Source organism: Serinus canaria, chromosome 25 (assembly GCF_022539315.1).
Source record: "Serinus canaria isolate serCan28SL12 chromosome 25, serCan2020, whole genome shotgun sequence".
Taxonomy (NCBI): domain Eukaryota; kingdom Metazoa; phylum Chordata; class Aves; order Passeriformes; family Fringillidae; genus Serinus; species Serinus canaria.
Window position 1 is genome coordinate 8,559,579 of NC_066338.1, and position 22,637 is coordinate 8,582,215.

Sequence of the window (22,637 nt, forward strand, 5' to 3'; positions counted from 1 at the left end):
AGTTATCCTGTCTGGTAAAACTATACCAGAAATGTGGGAATCCACAAAATTAGAGGGTTTTGGGAAAGCTGCAAAAGGCAGGCCTCAGAGACAGCAGAACTGTGATTAGAGCTAAGCAATAGCCATGAGATAGGTCAGCAGAAAAATTACTTAAAAAGTAGAAAAGCAAGGATGTGTAGAACAATGGTCCATGTATTAACACTTGTCTAGGATAACTTCCTAAGCTGCAGAAAAGTTTATCTAGCAAGATATTAGGAAGTTTGAAGCTTAATAATGGAGCTCTGTGCATTGTGTTTTAAGGCTTACAAGCAGGCATTGTATTCGAAATAAGCAAGCATTGTTTTAACCAAAGGTACATGTTGTCTCGTTCACAGGGGTTCCAGGATGAGGAAAGAGATGAGAAAGTTGACTCCATGTATCAGAAGGCTTGATTTATTATTATATGATAGATAATATATTAAAACTATACTAAAAGAATAGAGGAAAGGATTTCACTACAATGCTAAGCTAAGAATAGAATGGAATATGAAAACAAAGGTCTTCTCCCAGACCGAGACCAGCTGGACAGGTGAACTGTGATTAGCTCTTAATTGGAAAGAGCATGAGGACGCCAATCAGAGATTTCCCCTGTTGCATTCCACAGCAGTAGATAAGAATTGTTTACAGTTTGTTCCTGAGGCCTCTCAGTTCTCAGGAGGGGAGAAATCCTAAGGAAAGGATTTTTCATAAAACATGTCGGTGACAGGTACGTGTGCTTATAGTGGTTGGATGGAACCACTGTCAGTATGCTTTTGCTTTGTGTGATTGGTCAAAAAAGTTATAAAGTAAGTTGTAACATTAAGTCCTTTGTCTGCTGCTTGGGATGTGAGCTGCTGGCATCTTCCCATTGTCATAGCCATGTAATGAGACTGATGCTGAAAAATAAAACAGCTCGAGGCACGTTCCACAGCAGTCCCGTCCTGTTCGTGGTTTGTACATAGCCCCCGGCCAGTGGCACAGAAAAATCATGGACTTCCTATTGTAAGGCTGAAATTGCATTTGAAGTTTTGCCTTTCAGTGTGTCCAATAATCTTTAATGTGATCAAATATTATGTGTGGAATTACAGCTCCAAGAGCACAGGCCTGATCTTTATCTAGGGGCAAACTTACCAGGCCAATTCTCAACATATCCAGTATCACCCTGACAAGTTGTTCTTATGAAGAGCTTTTGGATACATTTTGGGCTACATTTACATGCAAATTTTGGGGCCAAACTTGAGTTATAGTTACCAACTGTGCAGATAACAAGCACAAAAACAACAATTTAAACCACATCATCCTGATTTGTGTCAGTCTCTGTTTTCCAGTTTTTTCAGGAGCAGATATTTCTCTGGATAACATGACAAATCTCTGGAATTTCTGCAAAGTGGAACTTCAAACAATTAAATCACTCTGTAAGTTAATTTTTCCCCTCATATATGAATTCCTCCTGTGAAGAATATATATATATGTGTGTGTTAATTATATCTATTACATATATATATAGTATATACAATTTGATATAGCCTGCCATGCAATGTTTCATTCTAACGTATGTTGTCTTTTTACTTTGGTATTGGAATAAATCACACGAGACTTTATTTTCTTCATGGTGAAAAAGCTTATTCTTTATTCAAGTAAGTAATTTTTATACAGTTTTACATACCTCGTGTGTGATTCCAATTGGGTTAGTAGCTTTCTTGCCAATTACTTTATTGGTTAGTAAGAGATATTTTACTTGTCCATCAAATCTCTCTATTAAATTGTTTACTTATTTTCTTCACTGGTTCTCATGGGATAGATTTAATGTTTATGCAAGCGCTAGTTGTTTTTCACCCAGGAATAAATTGTTATGCTAACAAACTCTTCACACCAGGACTGCTTTCACCTGGGAACTTGCAAAGTGCTAGCTTGACAAGGTCACTGATCTAACACAACAGGCCTGATTTTATGAGGCCTTTTTTTAATAATTTTTCTACCTTATTGCAACATTTTGGTTGTATGCGGATTCTCAGCAAGGCTATGGGTAAGACTTGAATTCATGTCATGGATGTTTCCAACAAATTTTATTAATTTTATTTTATTAATTTGAGGGTTCCAGTCACACATGCAGTCTTACCATTTATCTGGGGTGTATAGGGAATTTATAGATCCCAAACAATTCCCAACATTTGACTAACATCTCCAATCACAAGGGGACCAACTCCAAAGGAACCCCAAACACTGGAATTATATGATTTAGTAAAATATCCACCACCTCCTTTTGTTGTGTTGGTGTGACAGGGGTAAGCCTCAGACTGTCCACTAAAGGTATCACCTAACCCTAATACATACCTGTATCTTTTTTGGGTGGTAACTCAGTAGAATTTATTTGCCAAAAATGTCCAAGAGAATCCCTGCCTCTGTGATTTCTAACACAACTCTTTTGCTCATGTTTGGGTGTGTTCTAGAGAAGATTTCATATTTGTTACAGATTGTACAATATCAGTTTTTTCTCCTTTCTGTTAGTGCTTTCTTCAGATGTTTCAAAAGGTTTCTTGTTCCCCTGCAAGTGTTTTTTATGTTCTCACTGAGGTGAGACTGCAGTCTGTCCCTCTGGTGTAACAGTCCATTCCTTTTCCTTGATTTCAACCTTTTTTGCCAGAAAACTGATGGTTCTGTTCATCACATTTTGGGGCAAACCTTGACAAATTGATTTCCTTCTGTGGCACCATTGTTAAGATCCCTTTTCTTGCTTCTTTTACTATTTTATCATCAAAAAGATTCTCTAATTCAAGAGTGGCTTCCCCATTTTGATGAATCTTGCAATGCATAAAGGCTGGTTCTCTAGATTTCTAAATACTCTGTAGCAGTGCATGGATTTGTTCAGTGTGTTCAATTCCATGGCCTGGAACAGTTGTCAGTCCTCTTTCTTTCCAGATGACCAAAAACATTAAATGCATATTCAGAATTAGTCCATATTTTTACCTTCTTTCCTTTGCTTAGTCCTTGGCCTTTCTTATTCACAGGGATGCAGAAGGTATTTTTAAAATTTAATTCAGTAAACCATCCTAAAGTATCTGTTATTCTCCACACTTTGCAAAATTCCAATAGATCCTTCTTAGAAGCATTTGGCAAATAGAGTGACTGATGAATCACCCAGTGTTTTCATAATTCATATTTTAAAGGTTGGTATAAAGGTCTCAGATTTCAGCTACAAAAGTGACATCAGCCTTTGGATTCCGCCTCTGCCTTCACTCACCATGGCCGCAGAAGAGTTAGAAAAAGTGATGAAAGAGAAAAAAAAAAACTCTTGAGAAACAACCCCAAAAGCAAATTCCCTCTCCACACCACGCTGGGACAGAATAAGTGGCCTAACAAACCTTACGAAACAGGTGGGATCCTGTAAAATGTCACAATTTGGTTTCTAAGAGTCTTGATTTTCCTGAAAACACACAAATACACAATTTCACACTACCCCACAAAAAGAGCTGCCTTTATGTTACCTTCTGTGGGGTCCTTGGACCATGGTTCCTCACCCCTCAGGTCACTGCAGGGAAATTCTTACAAGTCTTCAGCAGGAAAGAGTTCCTTGCAAGATGTTTCTGGTACAGAGGGAGGCTGCTGGGTCCAGTCCCATCTGAGATGCCAGAAAAACGGATGCCTTAAAAGCTTTGGAAATGAAATAACACCCTTTGGAGATAATATTAGTATAGGAGGTAATATAAAGGCTGGTCTTTATTGGAGGCCTCCAAGGGGCAAATATGGAAGATGTCCACAAAATGCCACCCCACCATGGTGTAATTAGTTTTATAAGTTTAGCAAATTAGCATATTCGACAAAAATCACCAATTAGAAGCACAGGTGTTGACAAAGTTCTTTGGGAAGAGTCACTCTACCTGTGACTGGAGACTTCAAGCACAGCAAAGAAACAAAGCAATTACAAAACAAAACAAAATCCAGGCAATCAAACCGGAAATGAACCAACGATTGTCCATGTGTGTTTAGGTGCATGTGACAAAAGGACAGTGAGGGCAAGGATAAAAGGAATATGGCCTAAAAGCTTAACAGGACTCAAACACTCAAACTTAATTTATACCTTAACCTTAACTTATACCTTAAACATAACAATTTAGCAAAGGAACAACACTTAACAGTATTTAATCTAACTAATGACTTAACAATTTACAGAAGGGTAGTATTTAATTTAGCTTATAACTTATATTAAATCTGGAATTATGGTAAGGCACTTCAGAAAGCACAGACTCAGCAAACTCTAACCCGTCCAACTTCAAGTTATCCAGATTTTGAGAAGAAGTCAGGAGAAGAGTGAGAGACAGAGCAAGAGAGAGAGAAAGGAGAGAAATATCCACAGCCATGGCTTTGGATCTAGTGTCATCTCAGCTCACATGGGACATGTCAGTGTCACAGCCGTGTCATGGCCCCTTTACCTGCTCTGGTCCCTCTCACAGGTGGGATTTTTGGGGTGCCCTGGGCTTGGCAGCAACTCTGGGGCTGGACCAGAGGCTGCAGTGGCTGGGGATGGGGCAGCAGCCACCCCACCTACACAAACTTGCTCTGACCCAATTCACACTGGAGATGTTTGGGGTGATTAATCATTTCTCTGCTCGGCAACACTGAGGCAACAGACTCTGGCTACAGCTCTGAGCTTGTGCCCAAGACAACCACCCCTGGCAACTGGGCTCCATGGAGCTGCTCTCAGGAACCCCCCAAGAACTGGAGAGTACCCCAAAACCACTTCCAAAATGTGGGATGCCCCAAAATCCCTTCAGGAACATGGAATGCCCCAGGGTTCCTCATCCCTTCATTATCCCCAACCTTTGGTTGTCTCATTCCAGACCCTGCCCCACCCTCCCAATCCCCATACAAACCCACCCCACTCCTCCTGGATATCAGGAGCTCCTTCCCAAGCCCTACTTCCCCCAATCCATGCCTCCCAATCCCCTTCCAACCCCATCCCACCCTGAGGAGCTGTGGAATTGAGTAATTTTGGGCTGGGATTGAGCCATTTTGGGATGGGATTGAATAGCTTTAAGTGAGATTGAGTGGTTTTGAGATGACAGATCTATCCCTCTTGGCTTCTCAAACATAAAGTGATGGAGAAAATTCTTCCAAATACCCCAAAACTATCAAATTCTCTGAAATATCTCCCAAACACCAAATTCCCCTCCCAAATGGTAGTTAAAATGGTGAGGTTTCAGGTGCTGAAGTTGGACCATCAGCCAAAGCTTTTCTTGCAGTCAGGGCATTCGCGGAGCTTTCCTTACCAGTGCCTCTGTTGGTGCTGGGACAAGTGAGACCCCCTGGAGAAGCTCTTCCCACATTGCTCACATAGGTAGGGCCGTACCCCAGTGTGAATCCTCCGGTGGTGGTTCAGGTTGGAGCGATCGCTGAAGCTCTTCCCACATTCCTCACACCTGTAGGGCTGTTGCCCAGTGTGAGTGCGCATGTGGACTGTTAGGTGGGACCTCTGGTTGAAGCTCTTCTCACATTCCCAGCACTTGTAACTGTCACATACCCTGGTTACCACACACAGATGGTTGTGAATCTTCCTGAAGCTCTTCCCACATTTCTCACACTTGTTGGGCTGTTTCCTGGTGTCAATGCACTGGTGGACATCCAAGTGGGTGCTCTGGCTGAAGCTCTTCCCACATTTGGGACATTTGAGGGGCCTCTCCCCAGAGTGGATCCTCTTGTGACGGACCAGGTTGGATCTCCGGCTGAAGTTCTTCCCACATTCCTCACACACATAGGGCTGTTCCCCAGAGCAATTTATCTTGTGCTGGTTTAGTTTGGATATCTCTCTGAAGCTCTTCCCACATTCAGAGCGCTTGCAAAGCCTTTCATTATCATGGATATTCTCGTGACGGGCCAGGTTGTTGCTACGGCTGAAGCTCTTCCCACATTCCCTACATTTGTAGGGCCTCTCCCCAGTATGGATCCTCTGGTGTTTCTTCAGGTTGGAGCTATGGCTGAAGCTCCTCCCACATTCCCCACACTTGTACGACTTCTCCCTGCTTTGATAGTGCTCAGGGACCACCAAGTCTGAGCTCTGGCTGAAGCTCTGTCCACCTTCCTGGCACAGGGTAGGTCTTTCCTCCTCAGAGCACCCTGGGCTGGGTTTGGAGCCCCTCCTCATGTGGGATCTTTGGGGCTTTTCCTTCCTGTTGGATTCCTGTGCTATGGAGTTGCTCAAAATGGCCTCTTCTACAACGTCCTGATGCAAGGATTTGTCCTCCCTGGTCTCCGTCCTCTGCTCCTTGTCTGGGGAGGAAGGACAAGGAGAAGATGGGATTTGCCTCTGTGCCAGAGGGAAGGGGCAAGAGATACTCCCAATGGGTCCCCGGCAGGACAGTGTTGGCAGTGGGGTTGTCCTGCAGCTGGGGGCCATGCTGGGCTGGGAAATGGGAGCAGGAGAGAGGGGGAAAGGGGCACTGACTTCCTCCTCACCTGCCAGGGTGTCCCAGGGCATCTTCCTCGCAGCCTCCTTCTCCATCTGGCCAAGCTTTGAGAATGAGAAATCCTGGTTTTGGGGGTAAACAAGGTGTGAGTGCCTTGGGTTGGGTGTTCCTCCTGCCCAAGTCCATGTCTAGAAGTCACCAGGTGTCTGGTGTCTGTAAAACCTCCAATAATCAAGAGTGAATACCAAAAAAGCCTCTCCCTTTCTAATCTCCTCACTTTGAGGTTCTGAGGCCCCCCTTCTTGGGGCTGCTGGGGGTCCTATGGATTCCCCCACTCTGGGGGGAAATCCACAGGATTGGATTGGGATGGTCCTGCTTTGGGATGCCTGGAAGGTTTTGCAGGTCCCACAAGTCCCTTTTCCCTTGATTCTGCTTTGGTTCCCAGGGGTCCAAGGCTCCCCCCACTCCACGCACTCGGGGCTCACCCCTCTCCTGGTGACCCTTTCATCTCCTGAACCCTGCTCATCTCCAGGCTCCCCCCCTCCTCCAGGCTGTCAGGGATGGATACCAAAGCCTCCAGCCTTACAAATATTGAAACAGCTCCATGCAGGGAGCCCTTGGAGTTCCTGAGGATTGGCAGAAGCCATCCCCAAGATGTCCTGCCTTGGGTATTTTTGGTATGGCAAAACAAGCTCCTAAAGGTTGCTCGATTTGTGCTAACACCAAGAAAGACAGGTGTTGGCCAAGGAAGGCTGGAACCTTGGAATGGAGAACATGACCCCCTTCCCTCATAATTATTGTAAGTTTGAAATTAATGGATGGAAAAGGGATTTCCTTTACAAAGACCCCAGGGCAGCTGCTCCCAGTGCCCCCTCTGGATAGCAACAGGAGCTATAGCCAGAACTTCAGGAGCAGCAAGCTGGAATGGCAGGGCAGGCTCACCCAGGGCAGCAAGCGAGAGGCAGCAGAAACTCCAGGGGCTTGCCCGAAGCTGTGGGGTGTCCAGGTGTTGGGTTACAGTCTCTCAAGAAGCTTTGAAGCAATGGCAGAGAACAGCTGGGCTGGACAGGGAATTGCTCCCCGCATTTCTCACTGGCAATGGCTGGTCCTGGGATCCAGACTTGTGCAGAGGACGCAGCCCCCAGTGGGGAACGGGGTGTTCCCACTCCTGGCACAGCACGCAGCGGCTCTGGGCTCTCAAGCAGCAGAGAAGCAAGCCAGCAAGCCCAGTCGCAGTGCCAAAGGAAAAGAAACAAAAAGAAACAGACAGAACCCACAGAAGCAGCAGGATCCCAGGTCAGAAACACCAGCAGCATGGCCACTCCAACAGCTGGCTTGGAAGGAAAGGGGCTGCCCCACACCCTGCCCCAAACTCTCTCTGGAAACCCCAACCTGGCTTCCACTCATTGCAATACTCCCAGAGCAGCAACCACCCTGGACACAAAACAAAACAATACACCCCAAAAACTATATGAGATAAAAAACCATCCCCAAGAGACTGTTATAGGTAGCTAATGAGATTATTGGCTCTCGCAATTAAAGGATGACTATTGTGTGAATATTAAGAAAAGCTTAAGTGATGTATAGTTATGTTATTCTAGTTTAGATGTCCTCTGTTCTCCTCATAATTCCCTTTTCCCTCCTCTGTACTGCTGTCTAAGACAGGTAGAAAGAAGGCATGCACATCTCCCTGGCATGGGGCAGTTGGGAATGAAAAAGCTTGCTGCTTAAGGGATGTGGCATGGCAACACCTGAGCTCCAATCAAGTTACAAGAAAGCAGTCACCAGCAATAAGTGGCAAAGAAGAGCTGACTGACAGACTTTGGGAGGGGCCAGGGTTGGCTGATGCAACCCCCCAGGGGTATAAAAGACTGAGCATCCATCCCGAAGATGAACTGGCCATGTGGTATCTACAAGGGTAGTTCCCAGTACTGTGAATTTTTCCTTATGTAGTCCTTTTGTTGTATTTTTGTCAAGGTTTAATAAACCTTTTAAATTTTCAAAGTTAGCAGTTGTTTCTCACAACACCAAGTTAAAAAGAAACTTGCCAGAGGAAGGAGGCCTTGGGCTGTATGCCCCTTCCAAAGATGCCAGGTGGATTTTACTGGATTTTACCAGAATGCCCCAAGTGGGAAGGCTTAACTATCTTCTGGTAATAGCATGTCAGGCTAACAGGGTGGCCAGAAGCATTTCCAACTGCTTCAGCAACTAAAGGATCAGTTCCAAAAATATTTTTGGAACAAATAAATTGAAGATATGGGATCATGGATGCAATAGACTCAGACAGAAGAGCTCATTTTACAGGAAAAATTCTTTAAGGGGTTATGACTGGTTTACGAATACAATGAAACGTCCATACCTCCTGGCACCCCCAGAGCTCAGGTCAGGTAGAAAAAAAAAATGAGTGAAGAAATAAAGAAACACCTATTGAAGCTAGAAATAGAAACCAAGATAGCATGGGTACGGCTTTTGCCATTGGGTTTGGCAAGAATAAAAGCCAAACCCAGGGCAGATATTCAATTATCTCCCTTGAAATTGATGTTTGGAATTCCTTACCCTGGTAATTCTCCACCTAGTGCAGGGTGGAGATAAGAGATGTGTATTTAAAGCAGGCTGTGGCCAGAATCCTGTCTCCCACAGGAAGCTGGGCTGGCACTGACCCTGCCTTGGGACTTTGCTGCTCCCAACACCCACCCAGGACATCGGCTCCTGCCTAAGGAGTGCAAAGCAGCATCACTGGTGGCCAAGTGCTGTGGTCCATGCCAAGTGGCCCTGGGGCCAGAAACAGCCACCAGCACAGCTGAACACGGGGGGACCCCTCAGCCTCGGCTCGGCTTGGAAGCCCCAGAGATTTGCACTTCCCACCTGCAGCAGGAGGATGGGAGGCCCCACTGAGCCTGCCCTGAAGGCAACGCAGCAGCAGCCAGGGCTCCACAGCAGGCCGAGCCTCTGGGCCTGCCCACAGATCCTCTGCTGAAATCCTCTGCCTGCCCCCCCTCCTCTGGCATCTCCAGCCACTGGTAGGACAATTCTTATTGTCACTGTTTTCCTTATGTTAAATTGTTTCTGCACCTTCAGTCACCACAGGTGGTGGGGAAGACCCTGTGAGAATTTGACTAAATAATTAGATTACAGTATATTTTTCTTAATAGTTTATGTTGTCAGTTAGGGGTGGGCCAGAGGCAGGAGAATCAACTTGCAGCCTTAGGAGAAGAAGTAGCAAAAATTCTTAACCTTAGAAATTGTTGGGTCAGGAGGGGCACGAGGATTTGAAAGCTGGCCATGGGTGGCCAGCCAAGCCGAACCTAAATGGTGGGTCAGCACCCCGTGTGAGGTCCATAATGGAACGGGATTTTGGGATGAGGAAGGAAGTCCATGGCAGCTTCATTGTTCTGAAAGAGGAATTTATTGCCTTAAAAGGACAGGGTGTAGATGCAGGAAAAAGGATTTGTGAATAAGCCTTACCTTTGGGTTTAGAGTGCTGAACCCCCAACTGCCCTCCTCATGATTGTTGCAAATATTGAGGCAGATGGAATGAAATCCAGTCAGATGAGAAATGGAACATTTCAACATCAGATGGTATTATATTGACTATTAGCATAAAAAGGAGGAATCTGTGGAAAATTACACAACTAAAGGACAGAGAATTATGTCACTGGGTCAAAGAAGACCCAGGAAGAAAAGATTAAATCAATGGTAATAAAAGTTTGTAAAGCCAATTACTAAGAAAATAAAAGAGGAGGGATATAAAAAAAATAAAAAAGAGGAAAGAAATAAGATGAATGTGCCTTTACAAACAGACTGTGTGAATCTGCTTGGGGATAGGACCATGAACTCAGAGATAGGGAAGTAACAAAAGAAGCTATTAGCTCTAGAGAATGTTACTGATCAACACAGACTGTTGCTCAACCAAGGCCCTGTTAAATTCCTGAACCTAAAGCATGAGAACAAAGACTTAGTCAAATAATGAGTAGGTTTTTCTTTCTTTTATAAAATGAAAGGGGGGGGGGTGTGCATAGAGTAGGCGATTCGGTAAGTCTGTACGTTCTGATTACTTCAGCCGTGGGAAAAAGGAAGAGGGTGATGCAGCAGGGATTTTAAGATAAAAGGGAGGCTGCATCCTCCAACCATTTGAGAGACCTCACGGGAAATGCCCCATGGCCTCTCCCTTTATTCGAATAAAGTTACAGGACCCCTCTGTCTCCTTTCTGGACATAAACCTCTGACATCGTGGATTAATTTCACAGCCACACCCACCCACCCCGCGTTTTCCCCCTCATCACCTCCCTGGTCCTGCACTGCCCCACGCCAACACTGAGGCCTGCCGCGGAGAGCGGGGAGCGGCGCCTGCCGATGTGTCCCAGCATGCCCCGCGGCGTCGCCACTTCCGACAGCCCCCGCGCTGCCCTCAGCCGCCGCGACCGCTCCGGTGGGTCCCGTTTTCGGGGCGGGGGGAATCTCACCGGGGCGGGGAGAATCTCACCGGGACCGGGATCACCGGAAAGGCCCCGGCATCCGCTGGGCTCCGCCGGGACTACCTGAGCCGCGGCGTTGCCTGCAGGTCCCGGAGCCCCCGCGGAGAATAGAGGAAATGGTTAGGGAACTCCCCCCCTCTCCGCGGGAATGGAAGCGGCCGGGCCCGGTGGCCGCCCCTCCCCCCCCCCCCCCCATTCCCCAGTGGCTCCCAATAACATTCCAATGCACCTTTACTAATCCATCCCAGTGCCCTCTCAATTCCCTCCTAGTACCCCCCAGTGCCCACCAGTAACTACCCAGTAACTTCCCAGTCCCCACCCAGTTTCTCCCAATCCATCCCAGTCCCCATGAATCCTCTCCCAGTTCTCTCCCAGTGCCCTTCCAGTTACTCCCAGTCTCCTCGCAGTGCCCACAAATTACCACGCAGTAACTTCCCAGTATGTTTAAGTCCCTCCCAGTCCTATCCAGTCCACACAAACCAATTCCCAGTCTCTGCCAGTCATATCCCAGTGCTCCCAGTATCCCCTCTAGTCTCTTAGTTTCTCAGTCCATCCCAGTCTCCTTCCAGTAGCTCCCAGTATATTTCAGTCCCTCCCAGTCCCCTTCAGTGCCCACAACCCCCTTCCCAGTCCATCCCAGTTGCCACCAGTGCCTCCCAATGCCCCCCAGTATCTTCCCAGTTTATTGCTGTTCCCTTCCCAGAACACCCTGTCCATCCCAGTGCTCACAGTCCATTCCAGTCCCCACCAATCCCTCCCACTTCTTCCCCAGTGTTTTCCAGTCCCTCTCAGTTCCCTCCCAGTACCCTCCACTGCTCCCAGTTTCTCTAAATCCCTTCCAGTATCTCCCAGTGCCTCCCAGTCCTCCCCAATCTCACAGTCCTTTGAAGTACAAACAAATCTCCTCCCAGTTTGTCCTAGTGCTCCCAGTTTCCCCTCCTAGTTTGTCCCAGTTCTCCCAGTTTCCCCTCCCATACCCTCCCAGTTCCCTTCCAGTTCCTTCCAGTCTCCTAATGGCTCCCAGGACCCCCCAGTGTCCACCAGTAACGTCCCAGTTCCTCCCAGTACATCCCAGTCCCATCCAGTGCCCACAAACCCCTTCTCAGTATATTCCAGTTGCCATCAGTCCCTCCCATCCACATCCCAGTCCCTTCCAGTTAGTCCCAGTGTCCTTCTAGTGACCCCCAGTGCCCATCAGTAGCTGCCCAGAAGCTTCCCAGTCCATCCCAGTTCTCTGTCCCAGCATGGGCAGCTAAGCTCCACCCCCCAGACTCCACCTGGCACCCGCAGTGGGAGGAGAAACTCAGGCAGTACTGGGAGGCCGTGGATACCTTACTGGGGGTACCGGTTTGTACTGATTTTTACTGAGGGCGGGGGAAACGGACAGACTGGGAGGGGATGAAAGGATTTTAAAAAGGGATAAATAGGGGCTGAGGGGTGATTTTTATACTGGTTTTGGACTGGGATGGACTGGAAGGGACTGGGAGGTCACTGGGATGATACTATTCCATACTGGGAGGTGACTGGTTTATACTGGGGGGGGGGGTGGGTCAATGCTTTGAACTGGGGGGTTACTGGGAGGGACTGGGATGAACTGGGAGGGTAACTGGGCCATACTGGGAGGTCAGTGGGAGTTACTGGGATGAACTGGGAAATCCCTGGGGTGTTACTGGGCTGCACTGGGAGGGGATTGGGAGGGCACTGGGATTTACTTGGTCTATACTGGTTTATACTGGTTTGGACCTAGCATGGTCCAGCAGGGGCTGCCCTATTCCCAGGTGTTGCCCTTAATGGTACTAGATGTTACTGGGATGAAATTGGGATTTACTGGGGCTATACTGGTTTGAACTGGTATTTACCTGCCCCACAGGGGGTGCCACTCGCCCAGGTGCTGTCCCTGACCAGCATCATCCTGGCAGCCAGTCCCATTGTGGACACCTGTTGGAACCTGTGTGGACTGGGAGCAATGGGAGGGGACTGGTGTGTATTGGTTTATACTGTTTTTTTACTGAAAGGGCACTGGTTTGAACTAGGAAGGGTTTAAAGGGCGTAAAAAAAGGGTTAAAAGGGAGTTTGGGGTTACTGGTTTATACTGGAAGGACACTGGAAAGAGTTAAAAGCAGACTGGGAGGGACTGGGAGAGCCCTTACCAGTCTGTAGTGGTTCATACTGGTCTATACTGGCCTATACCAGTCTATACTCGTTGATAGTGGTTGATGCTGGTTCATACAGGTCCATACTAATTTTAGACTTCTGGGTGAACTGGTGTTTTTCAGGGAGTGAACCCCAAATCTGTATCATAGGCACAGGGAACAAAGATACACAGAGCTCCTTGCTTGCTCCAAATAAGAGAATTTATTGTAACGAACCGAGCCTTTTTGTACTCAAAACTTCACCAAAACTTTACCCAAACAAGCCCGCATTGGCTCCCTGCTACTGCAGTGTCGCTGTTGGTGTGTCCCTTGACCCAATCAGCTCTCAGATCATGTGGTGCCCACGCGTCTCCCCAGCCAATCACTGCCTCACACACAAGGTGACCACTAACCCATTCTCTGGCCATCCAGCCCACAGCTGAACCCTTCCCAGAGTGCCTTTTGGTGAACAGAAGTGAACAGAAGAGAACAGGATTTAAAAAGGTGGAAAAGGTCCTTATTCTGTAAGGCTTTTCTTATTTCCCGCAGTTTTGGAACCCAATGGAACAAGGGCTCTACTGTGACTCAGAGAAGCCTCATTGAACCAAAGATTCCATAGTGAGAAGGTTTGGAACCTCACGGATCCAACACTCCAGTATGACACAGTGGGGCCTCATGGAGCTCAGGAGACCCTAGTGAGGGATTGGAACCTCACGAAAGCAAGGCTCTGATGTGATCTAGCTGGTCCTCACGGCATGCAGATGGCCACTATCAGTCCATGGTACTCATGTGAAAGAGGCATGCAGCATGGAACCCAAGAGACCTGAGTGAGCTTATGGAGCCTCATTAAACCACAGTTCCAATGTGTCACAGCAGGGCTTCATGGAACACAGGAGAGCATCATGAGGTTATTGAACCCAATGGAAACAGGGCTCTAATGAGACTTAGTGGAGCCTCATGGAACCCAAGAGACCCTCATGGAACCAAGGCTGCAGTATGTCAAAAGGGATCTCATGGAACCCAGGAGAGCATTGTGAGGCTATGGAACAATATGGCACCAAGGTTCTACTATGGCTTGACAGGACCTCATGGAAGCAAGGACAATTGCGAGCCTATGGGACTTAGCGCTACAGGTGGATTTTCTGTTTCCTCCTGGGATGCTGGTGGAAAATAAAGCCTGAGGCAGCCTCCCATGTGTCTGGCTGTATCATCAGTGTGGGGGAAATTTGTCAACCCTGGCCCTACTGCTGCTCCTGGCTGGGCTTGAAGATACTGGGATACTGGGACATGGGTGTGAGGGGAGTCTTGATGTTCCTTCTCCTTGAGGCAGAGTGGGAATTTACCAGAGTAGAAATCCATTTTAAATTAGGTGAAATGTGCATCTTTGAGTTAAGTCTGTAGCTTGCTGTTTAGTCTGACTGCCTGTTCTCGTGAAGGGCCTGAGCTTGGAGGGACTGCTTCAGCTGAAGGACAAGAGATAAGGGGGGAGGGGAGAGGGGGGAGCAGACAGAGTAGGGCAACCTGACCCAGGAGTTGATTCTGATAAAGAAGAATTAGTGGCAAATGTCACACGAAATCAGTAGAATGAATATGTATGAACCTATTGTGAAATTGCATGCATATGTATTTGCGAGGGAAATACAATGGGATCTGGAGTTCCGAGAGGTACGCATGTCATTTTAGGGGAATGATTCCCACATGCGTCCAGCGTGTAATAAACATACCGGCTTTACAACTTTCACAAAAGTTGTGGAGTTTGTTTTCGCAAATCACCCTTCTCCCCCAGACTGTGCGCAACTTTTGAGGCACTTTGAAAATATCCTAGAGGTGAAGTTGGGCTGGCTTGGGGAGGGTGGTGGGACAATTTGGGTGGATTTTTGGAGTGTCTTGGTGTCCCCCCCAGCCCAAATCTGGCTCCTGCTCTGGCCCCCTCTCACCCGCCCTCACTAGTCCCTGCCATGCCCCCCAAATGCCACTTTGGCAGAGCATGAGGGACCTGCCCTTGCCACCATGCTGGGCCCCTCAGCAGCTGCCAGAGGGGGCAGGGGTGAAGGCAGGGTGGCCATGCTGGAGTGCCAATGGTCATCACACACCTGAGCACTCACTGGAGGGGTTACATGCCCAGAGTATGGCACGGACAGGCACAGGCATGGGACAGAAAGGCTGATGGCACTGTCTGCATGCTGTCCCTGCAGCCTCCCCAGGCTGCTGAGGGGGCAGGAGTGCCCAGTCCCCGCCTCACCTTTCCCTGTGCTTCAGGAAATAAGGCTCAGGCTGGTGAATGGCAGCACCATGTGAGAGGAGAGAGTGGAGTTTCAGGTGCTTGGGACCCGGGGAACTCCCTGTGCCTTCCAGTGGGACCTTGTGCATACCCATGTTCTCTGGGGCCACCTCAACTGCGGGTTTGCTCTTCCATTTGTGAATTTTTCAAGAGGAACTAGATGTGTCTGGAGGCACTTGTTCCACTGGGATGGGACTGAAGCCCACCTGAAGCAGTGGCCAGTGACTGCCTTGGGGCCCTCACCCTGCTCCCATGGGAATGCTGCTGCTGTCCTTTGCTCAGGTGAGTGTTGGCAGAACTCCAGCCCATCCGCGGTGGTGCCCACGTGCCCCCAGCAGCAGCAGCAGCCAGGGCCTCCCCAGTGCTCTCCAGGCCCTGCCATCTGTGTCCCTGTGCCTGGTGGTCAGTGGGAGCTGGTGCAATAGGCACGTGGAGATCCTGCAGTGGGGCAGAGTCCTGGATGCACAGTGGGACGTGCAAGGGCCAGTGTGGTGTGCCAGCAGCTGTGGGGTGAGAGGAAGAGACATCTGACATTCCCCGAAACCTCAGCGGGGCTGGAACCTGTGGGGCTGTAAGGGGTCCCTGAGCAGCAGCACCTCCCTGCCCGAGCGGGCATTGTCTGCAGAGTTCGTGGAGAATGTAGGAGTCACTTGTTGTGTTATACCGTTTATCATGTTTCACTTCTGGGGTTTGGTGGGGTTTTTCACTTGTTTATTTTGGTTTTGTTTGTGTTGTTTTATGGTTTTTTTTTTGGGGTGGCTATTTTTGTTGTTATCACTTTTAATTAAGATACTTTCTTTTTTATAATTAACAGAAATCCTTCCATGCCTGTTAATAGCCAGATCTAGGGTGATAGGAGGGGGAAATTGGTGTAAAGGAGCTGTAACATCACTACAGAAGTCAATGAAGAAGTCTCACATCACAGAAAGTGAGGCATGCCCCAGGTGGCCACTGAGACAAAGGGCCGGGAGGTGGAGGGGATGGGCAGAGTTGTCCATCCCGTGATGGGCCTTGAGGAACTGTTTTTCCATTGGTAGTGGTCTCATTAGGATACCCTGGATCAGTGTCAGCTGCACAATATTGTTATCACCTCTTTAAAGTGGGCATTGGAATCTTTATCTCCCGTCCTTAAACCTCTTTAATTAGCTGTACAGGTGTTGAAGACTTGACAAAGGGGCTGGGAAGGTAACAACTCATTAGGCCTTTCTTCATTTTAATGAGCCCTGGAGTGTATTTGGTGTTGAGTCCAGGATCCTCAGATCCTGAGAGGAGATAGCAGCAGTCCCTCAAGAAATCCAAGTCAGAAGAAAAACGCAGTGTCTTGGAGCATGAAGAGTTGCCACTCAAAGCCCTCCCCTATGAAGTCTCCCCAGAGCCTTATTAGCACCAGTGATTGGAGGCCGTGATTACAGCCGGCAGAGGCACTGGGCAGGTGGCTCTCGTGCTGAGCAAACCCTTGGTTTGATGGAGCAGAAGGGCCAAGGCTTGAATCCTGGTCCCTGGGATGAGAGGTCCTCTCTCTCCCAGAGCCCAGGGTTCTCCTGGAGGCAGCCTGGGCTGAGATGGGCAGTACCCAGGGAAGGACAGTAGTGTCACAGTGCCCAATGTCCCCAGGGCTGCAAGGACACAGGGCCAGTGCCACGAGGACAACCTCTCTCCTCACAGACCTTGCTGGTGCACATGACTGCCATGGCCAAGGGGACCAAGAGCTCAGGAACTTGCAGGCATGAAATAAATAGGGCAGGAGATCTTTCTCACAAATGCATGTTGGGAATCTGTATAAGTGGTTCCCTGGTCTCCCTTCAGTAAGTCTAATCCTCTTTTCAGGGCATATATTTCACAACTTTGGGCTGAAGAGTTTGGGGGTAGTTTCTACTTTTCAAAAATTTGTAAAGTTTCTCCATCTAACCTGAAGCCCTTTTTCCATCTACTACCCTCGAAGAGCCATCTATGAACAAGATTCTTCCAGTTGCTAGAGGCTAATCTTCTAAATCATCTCTTACTTTTGTTTGGAGGTTAACCAATTCAAGGCAATCATGTTCTAAATTCTCTATAGGCTCTCCCATTAGGAATTGTGCTGGATTGAGGGCATTTGATGTGATGAATTCTAAGTAATCTGTGTTCATTAGTATGATTTCATATTTTAGTGTTCTTGCATTGGTTAGCCACTGCTGAGCCATCTGACTCATCACTGTTTTAAGCTTGTGAGGAGTATGTACTTTAATTTTTCCTTGTAAGGTCAATTTTTGGGTCTCCTTTATCAGGATAGCAGTCGCTGCTACTGCTTGTATATAAACTGGCCAGCCTATAGCCACTGGATCTAACAATTTGGAGATGTAAGCCATGGGTTTCCTGCAGCCTCCCCACTCTTGAGTTAGTACACCGTAGGCTATACCCCCTTCAGCACTCACAAACAGGTCAAAGCCCTTCCTGAGGTCTGGTAAGCTTAGAACCAGGGCAGAAGACAACTTGTCTTTTAGGCTCTCCAGTTGTTGGTCTTCTTCTGCTGTCCAAGTAATGAGATCTGGAGCTATTAATTTATTGTATAAAAATTTTACACTTTGCATGTATTGATCCAACCATAACTTGCAATATCCAAACAGGCACAGGAATTTTCTCACATCTCTTTTTAGTTTTGGAGCTGGGACAGATAAAATACCTGAAATTCTGACAGGGCTTAACTTCTTATATCTCTCTCCTATTATGTGCTTGGTGTACGCCGCGGCAAACGGGGTAAACCTGGTGTCCGCCGCGGAAGACGGGGTAGACCTGGTGTCTGCTGCGGAAGACTGAAAAGACTGGGTGTCCACCGCGGTGTCCGGGAGAGACCTGGTGTCCGCCGCGGAAGACGGGTTAGACCTGGTGTCCACCAGGGAAGACGGGGTAGACCTGGTGTGCGATGCGGCGGCCAGGGTTGACCTGGTGTCCGCCGCAGAAGATGGGGTAGACCTGGTGTCCGTTGCTGCGGCCGGGGTAGACCTGCTGCCTGCCGCGGCAAACGGGATGTACCTGGTGTGTGCCGCGTCAAACGGGGTTAACCTGGTGTCCGCCGCGGAAGATGGGGTAGACCTGGTGTCTGCTGCGGCAAATGGGGCAGACCTGGTGTTGGCCGCGGATGACGGGGTAGACCTGGTGTGTGTTGCGGTGGCCGGGGTTGACCTGGTGTCCGCCACAGAAGATGGGGTAGACCTGGTGTCCGCCGCGGAAGATCTGTTAGACCTGGTGTCCGCCGCGGAAGACGGGGTAGACCTGGTGTTCATCGCAGTGGCCGGGGTAGACTTGGTGACTGCCGTAGAATACAGGGTAGACCTGGTGTCTGTCATGGCGGCCGGTGTAGACCTGGTGTCCGCCGCGGAAGACCGGGTAGACCTTGTGTCCGCCGCGGAAGACGGGGTAGACCTGGTGTCCGCTGCGGCAAGAGGGGTAGACCTGGTGTCCGCTGTGGCAGCCGGGTTAGACCAGGTGTTCGCAGCAAACAGCCAGGGTAGACCTGGTGTCCACCGAAGGATACAGGGTAGACCTGGTGTCCACCGCAACGGCCAGGGTAGACCTGGTGACCGCCGCGGACGACGGGTAAGACCTGGTGTCCACCGCAGCAGCCGGGGTAGACCTGTTGTCCGCCGCATTTGACGGGGTAGACCAGGTGACCGCTGCGGCGACCGGGGTAGGCCTGGTGTCCGCTGCGGCGACCGGGGTAGACCCGGTGTCCGCCGCGGCTGCCGGGGTTGACCTGTGGTCCGCCGCTGAACATGGGGTAGACCTGCTGTCTGCCGTGGCATACGGGGTAGTCCTGGTGTCGGCCGCGGCAGCCAGGGTAGACCAGGTGTCTGCGGACGACAGGGTCGACCTGGTGTCTCCCGCAGCGGCCGGGGTAGGCCTGATGTCCGCCGTGGCTGCCGAGATTCAGCTCTTGTCTGCTATGGCAGTCGGGGTAGACCTGGTGTCCGCTGCGGCAAACGGGGTAGACTTGATGTCCGCCGCGGAAGATGGGTTAGACCTGGTGTCCGCCGCGGCAAACGGGGTAGACCTGGTGTCCGTCGCAACAAACGGGATAGACCTGGTGTCCGTCACGGCAAACGGGGTAGACCTGTTGTTCGCCGCGGATGACGGGGTAGACCAGGCGTCCTGCCAAGGCGGCCGGTGTAGGCCTGGTGTCTGCCGCAGACTTCGGGGTAGACCTGGTGTCCGCTGCGGCTGCCGGGTTAGACCCGGTGTCCGCCGCGGCTGCCGGCATAGAGCCGGTGTCCGCCGCGGAACATGGGGTAGACCTGGTGTCTGTCGTGGCAAACGTGGAAGACCTGGTGTCCGCCGCGGCGAACGGGGATGACCCGGTGTCCGCCGCGGAAGATGGGGTAGACCTGGTGTCTGCTGTGGCAAACAGGGCAGACTTGGTGTCTGCCACGGAATACGGGGTAGTCCTGGTGTCCCCCGCCAATGACGGTGTAGACCCGGTGTCCGTCGCGGCATAAAGGGTAGACCTGGTGTTCGTCGCGGCAAACGGGGTAGACCTGGTGTCCGCTGCGGCACACAGGGTAGACCTGGTGTCTGCTGAGGCGGCCGGGGTAGATCTGGAGTCCGCCGCGCCACACCGGGAAGACCTGGTGTCTGCTGCGACAAACAGGGTTAACCTGGTGTCCGCCGCGGAAGATGGGGTAGACCTGGTGTGCGATGCGGCGGCCGGGGTTGACCTGGTGTCCTCCGCAGAAGATGGGGTAGACCTGGTTTCTGTTGCCGTGGCCGGGGTAGACCTGCTGCCTGCCGCGGCAAATGGGGTATACCTGGTGTGTGCCGCGACAAACGGGGTTAACCTGGTGTCCGCTGCGGAAGATAGGGTAGATCTGGTGTCTGCTGCGGCAAACGGGGTAGACATGGTGTCCGTCGTGGAAGACGGGGTAGACCTTGTGTCTGCTGCGGAAGACGGGGCAGACCTGGTGTCCGCCGCGGATGATGGGGTAGACCTGGTGTGTGTTGCGGTGGCCGGGGTTGACCTGGTGTCCGCCGCAGAAGATGGGGTAGACCTGGTGTCCGCCGCGGAAGATGGGTTAGACCTGGTGTCCGCCGCGGCAGCCGGGGTAGACCTCGTGCTGCTGCAGCAACCGGGGTAGACATGGTGTCCGCCGTGGCAAAAAGGGGTAGACCTGGTGTCTACCGCGGCAAATGGGGTTAACCTGGTGTCTGCCACAGAAGATGGGTTAGACCTTGTGTCTGCTGCAGAAGACGAGGTAGACCTGGAGGCCCCTCGCAGAATACGGGGTAGACCTGGTGTCCGTTGTCCCATACGGGGTAGATCTGGTGTCCTCCGAGGTGACCGAGGTAGACCTGGCGTCCTCCGCGGACGATGGGGAAGACATAGTGTCTGCCGCGGCAAACGGGGTAGACCTCGTGTCCACTGCGGCACACGGGAAAGACCTGGTGTCCCCCGAGGTTGCCCTGGCAGACCCGTGGTCCTCCGCGGACGACGGGGAAGACCTGGTGTCCGCTGCGGCAAATGGGGTAGACGTGGTGTCCGCCGTGGAAGCCGGGGTAGACCTCATGTCAGCCGCGGTGCACAAGGTAGGTCTGGTGTCTGCCGCGGTGGCCGGGGTAGACCTGGTGTCTGCTGCGGCACACGGGGTAGACCAGGTGTCTGCTGCAGCAGCCGGGGTAGACGTGGTGTCCGCCGCGGAAGCCGGGGTAGACTTGGTGTCCGCCGCGGAAGACGGGGTAGACCTGGTGTCCGCTGGGGAAGACGGGGTAGACCTGGTGTCTGCCGCTGTAGCCGGTGTAGACCCGGTGTCCGCCGTGGCACATGGGTTAGACCCGGTTTCCGCCGCGGCGGCCGCTGTAGGCCTGGTGTCCGCCGTGTAAGACGGGGTAGACCTGTTTCCGCCGCGGCAGCCGGGGTAGACCAGGTGTCTGCCATGGCAAACGGGGTTAACCTGGTGTCTGCCACAAAAGACGGGGAAGACCTGGTGTGTGCTGCGGCAGCCGGGGTAGACCTGGTGTCCACCGCGGAAGATGGGGTAGACCTGGTGTCCATTGCCACGGCTGGGGTAGACCTGGTGTCTGCCGCAGCATACGAGGTAGATCTGGTGTCCCCCGAGGCGGCCGGGTTAGACCCGGCGTCCTCCGCGGACGACAGGGAAAACCTGGTGTCCGCCGCGGCAAACGGGGTAGACCTGGTGTCCGCCACGGCTCACAGGGTAGACCTGGTGTCCGCTGCGGCGGCCGGGGTAGATCTGGTGTCTGCCGCGGCACACGGGGTAGACCTGCTGTCGGTTGCGACAAACGGGGTTAACCTGGTGTCCACTGCAGAAGATGGGGTAGACCTGGTGTCCATTGCCGCGGCCGGGGTAGACCTGGTGCGTGCCGCGGAAGACGGGATAGACCTGGTGTCTGCTGCGGCAAACGGGTTAGACCTGGTGTCCGCCGCGGCACACAGGGTACACCTGTTGTGTGTTTTGGTGGCCGGGGTAGATCTGGTGTCCGCCGCGGCACACGGGGTAGACCTGGTGTCTGCTGCGACAAACAGGGTTAACCTGGTGTCCGCCGCGGAAGATGGGTTAGACCTGGTGTCTGCTGCGACAAACGGGGTAGACTTGGTGTCCGCCGCGGAAGACGGGGTAGACCTGGTGTCTGCCGGACAGATGGGGTAGACCTGGTGTCCGTTGCCGCGGCCAGGGTAGAACGGGTGCCTACCGTGGCCCACAGGGTATACCTGGTGTCCGCTGCGGCAAACGGGATAGACCTGGTGGCGGCCGCGACAAACGGGGTTTACCTGGTGTCCGCCGCGGATGACGGGGAAGACCTTGTGTCCGCTGCAGAAGATGGGGCAGACCTCTTGTCCGCTGCGGATTACAGGGTAGAACAGGTGTACGCCGCGGCGGCGGGGGTTGACCTGTTGTCCGCCGCAGAAGGTGGGGTATACCTGTTTCCGACACGACAGCTGGGGTAGACCTCGTTTCCGCTGCAGCAGCCGGGGGAGACCTGGTGCCCACCGCAGCAAACGGGGTAGACCTGGTGTCTGCGGTGGCTGCCAGGATTCCCCTCGTGTCTTCCGTGGCAACTGGGGTAGACCTGGTGTCTGCTGCGGTGGCAGGGGTAGAGCTGGTGTCCGCCGCGGCACACCGGATGGACCTGGTGTCTGCCACGACAAATGGGGTTAACCTGGTGTCCGCCGCAGAAGATGAGGTAGACCTGCTGTCTGCTGCGGCAAACGGGGTAGACCTGGTGTCTGCCGCACATGACGGGGTAGACCTGGTGTGCGCTGCGGCTGCCGGGGTTTACCTGGTGTTGGCCGCAGAAGATGGGGTAGACCTGGTGACCGTTGTCGTGGCCGGGGTAGACCTGC

The 22,637-nt window shown here is 51.2% G+C and overlaps 1 protein-coding gene and 1 long non-coding RNA gene across 3 annotated transcripts; both read right to left on the minus strand.

Annotated features, from left to right (window-relative positions):
* Window positions 1–3,031: 3,031 nt before the first annotated feature.
* Window positions 3,032–5,525, minus strand: LOC127060539 (uncharacterized). 2 transcript variants are annotated; one of them, XR_007779716.1, is made up of 2 exons: window positions 5,286–5,525; window positions 3,032–3,637 (listed from the first exon to the last, which is right to left on the minus strand). It is a non-coding gene; the product is annotated as an uncharacterized LOC127060539 (long non-coding RNA). The 2 variants fall into 2 exon arrangements; XR_007779717.1 differs by having other exon boundaries at window positions 3,032–3,669.
* Window positions 5,526–5,528: 3 nt separating this feature from the next.
* Window positions 5,529–12,230, minus strand: LOC103824637 (zinc finger protein 239-like). Its single transcript, XM_050984776.1, has 4 exons — window positions 10,703–12,230; window positions 6,469–6,523; window positions 5,636–6,282; window positions 5,529–5,537 (listed from the first exon to the last, which is right to left on the minus strand). Exons 1-4 carry the CDS (start codon window positions 10,784–10,786, stop codon window positions 5,529–5,531), a joined length of 795 nt encoding a protein of 264 aa, XP_050840733.1. The 5' UTR covers window positions 10,787–12,230.
* Between the last annotated feature and the right edge of the window lie 10,407 nt (window positions 12,231–22,637).

Excerpts from the sequence above, each read along its gene's own strand:
- LOC103824637 (XM_050984776.1), bottom strand. The coding sequence starts at position 10,786 with ATGCTGGGACACATCGGCAGGCGCCGCTCCCCGCTCTCCGCGGCAGGC. Across the intron at positions 6,524-10,702 it reads GGCAGTGCAGGACCAGGGAG|CTTGGCCAGATGGAGAAGGA; the intron begins GTGATGAGGGGG and ends TCATTCTCAAAG. Across the intron at positions 6,283-6,468 it reads GCCCTGGGACACCCTGGCAG|ACAAGGAGCAGAGGACGGAG; the intron begins GTGAGGAGGAAG and ends CTTCCTCCCCAG.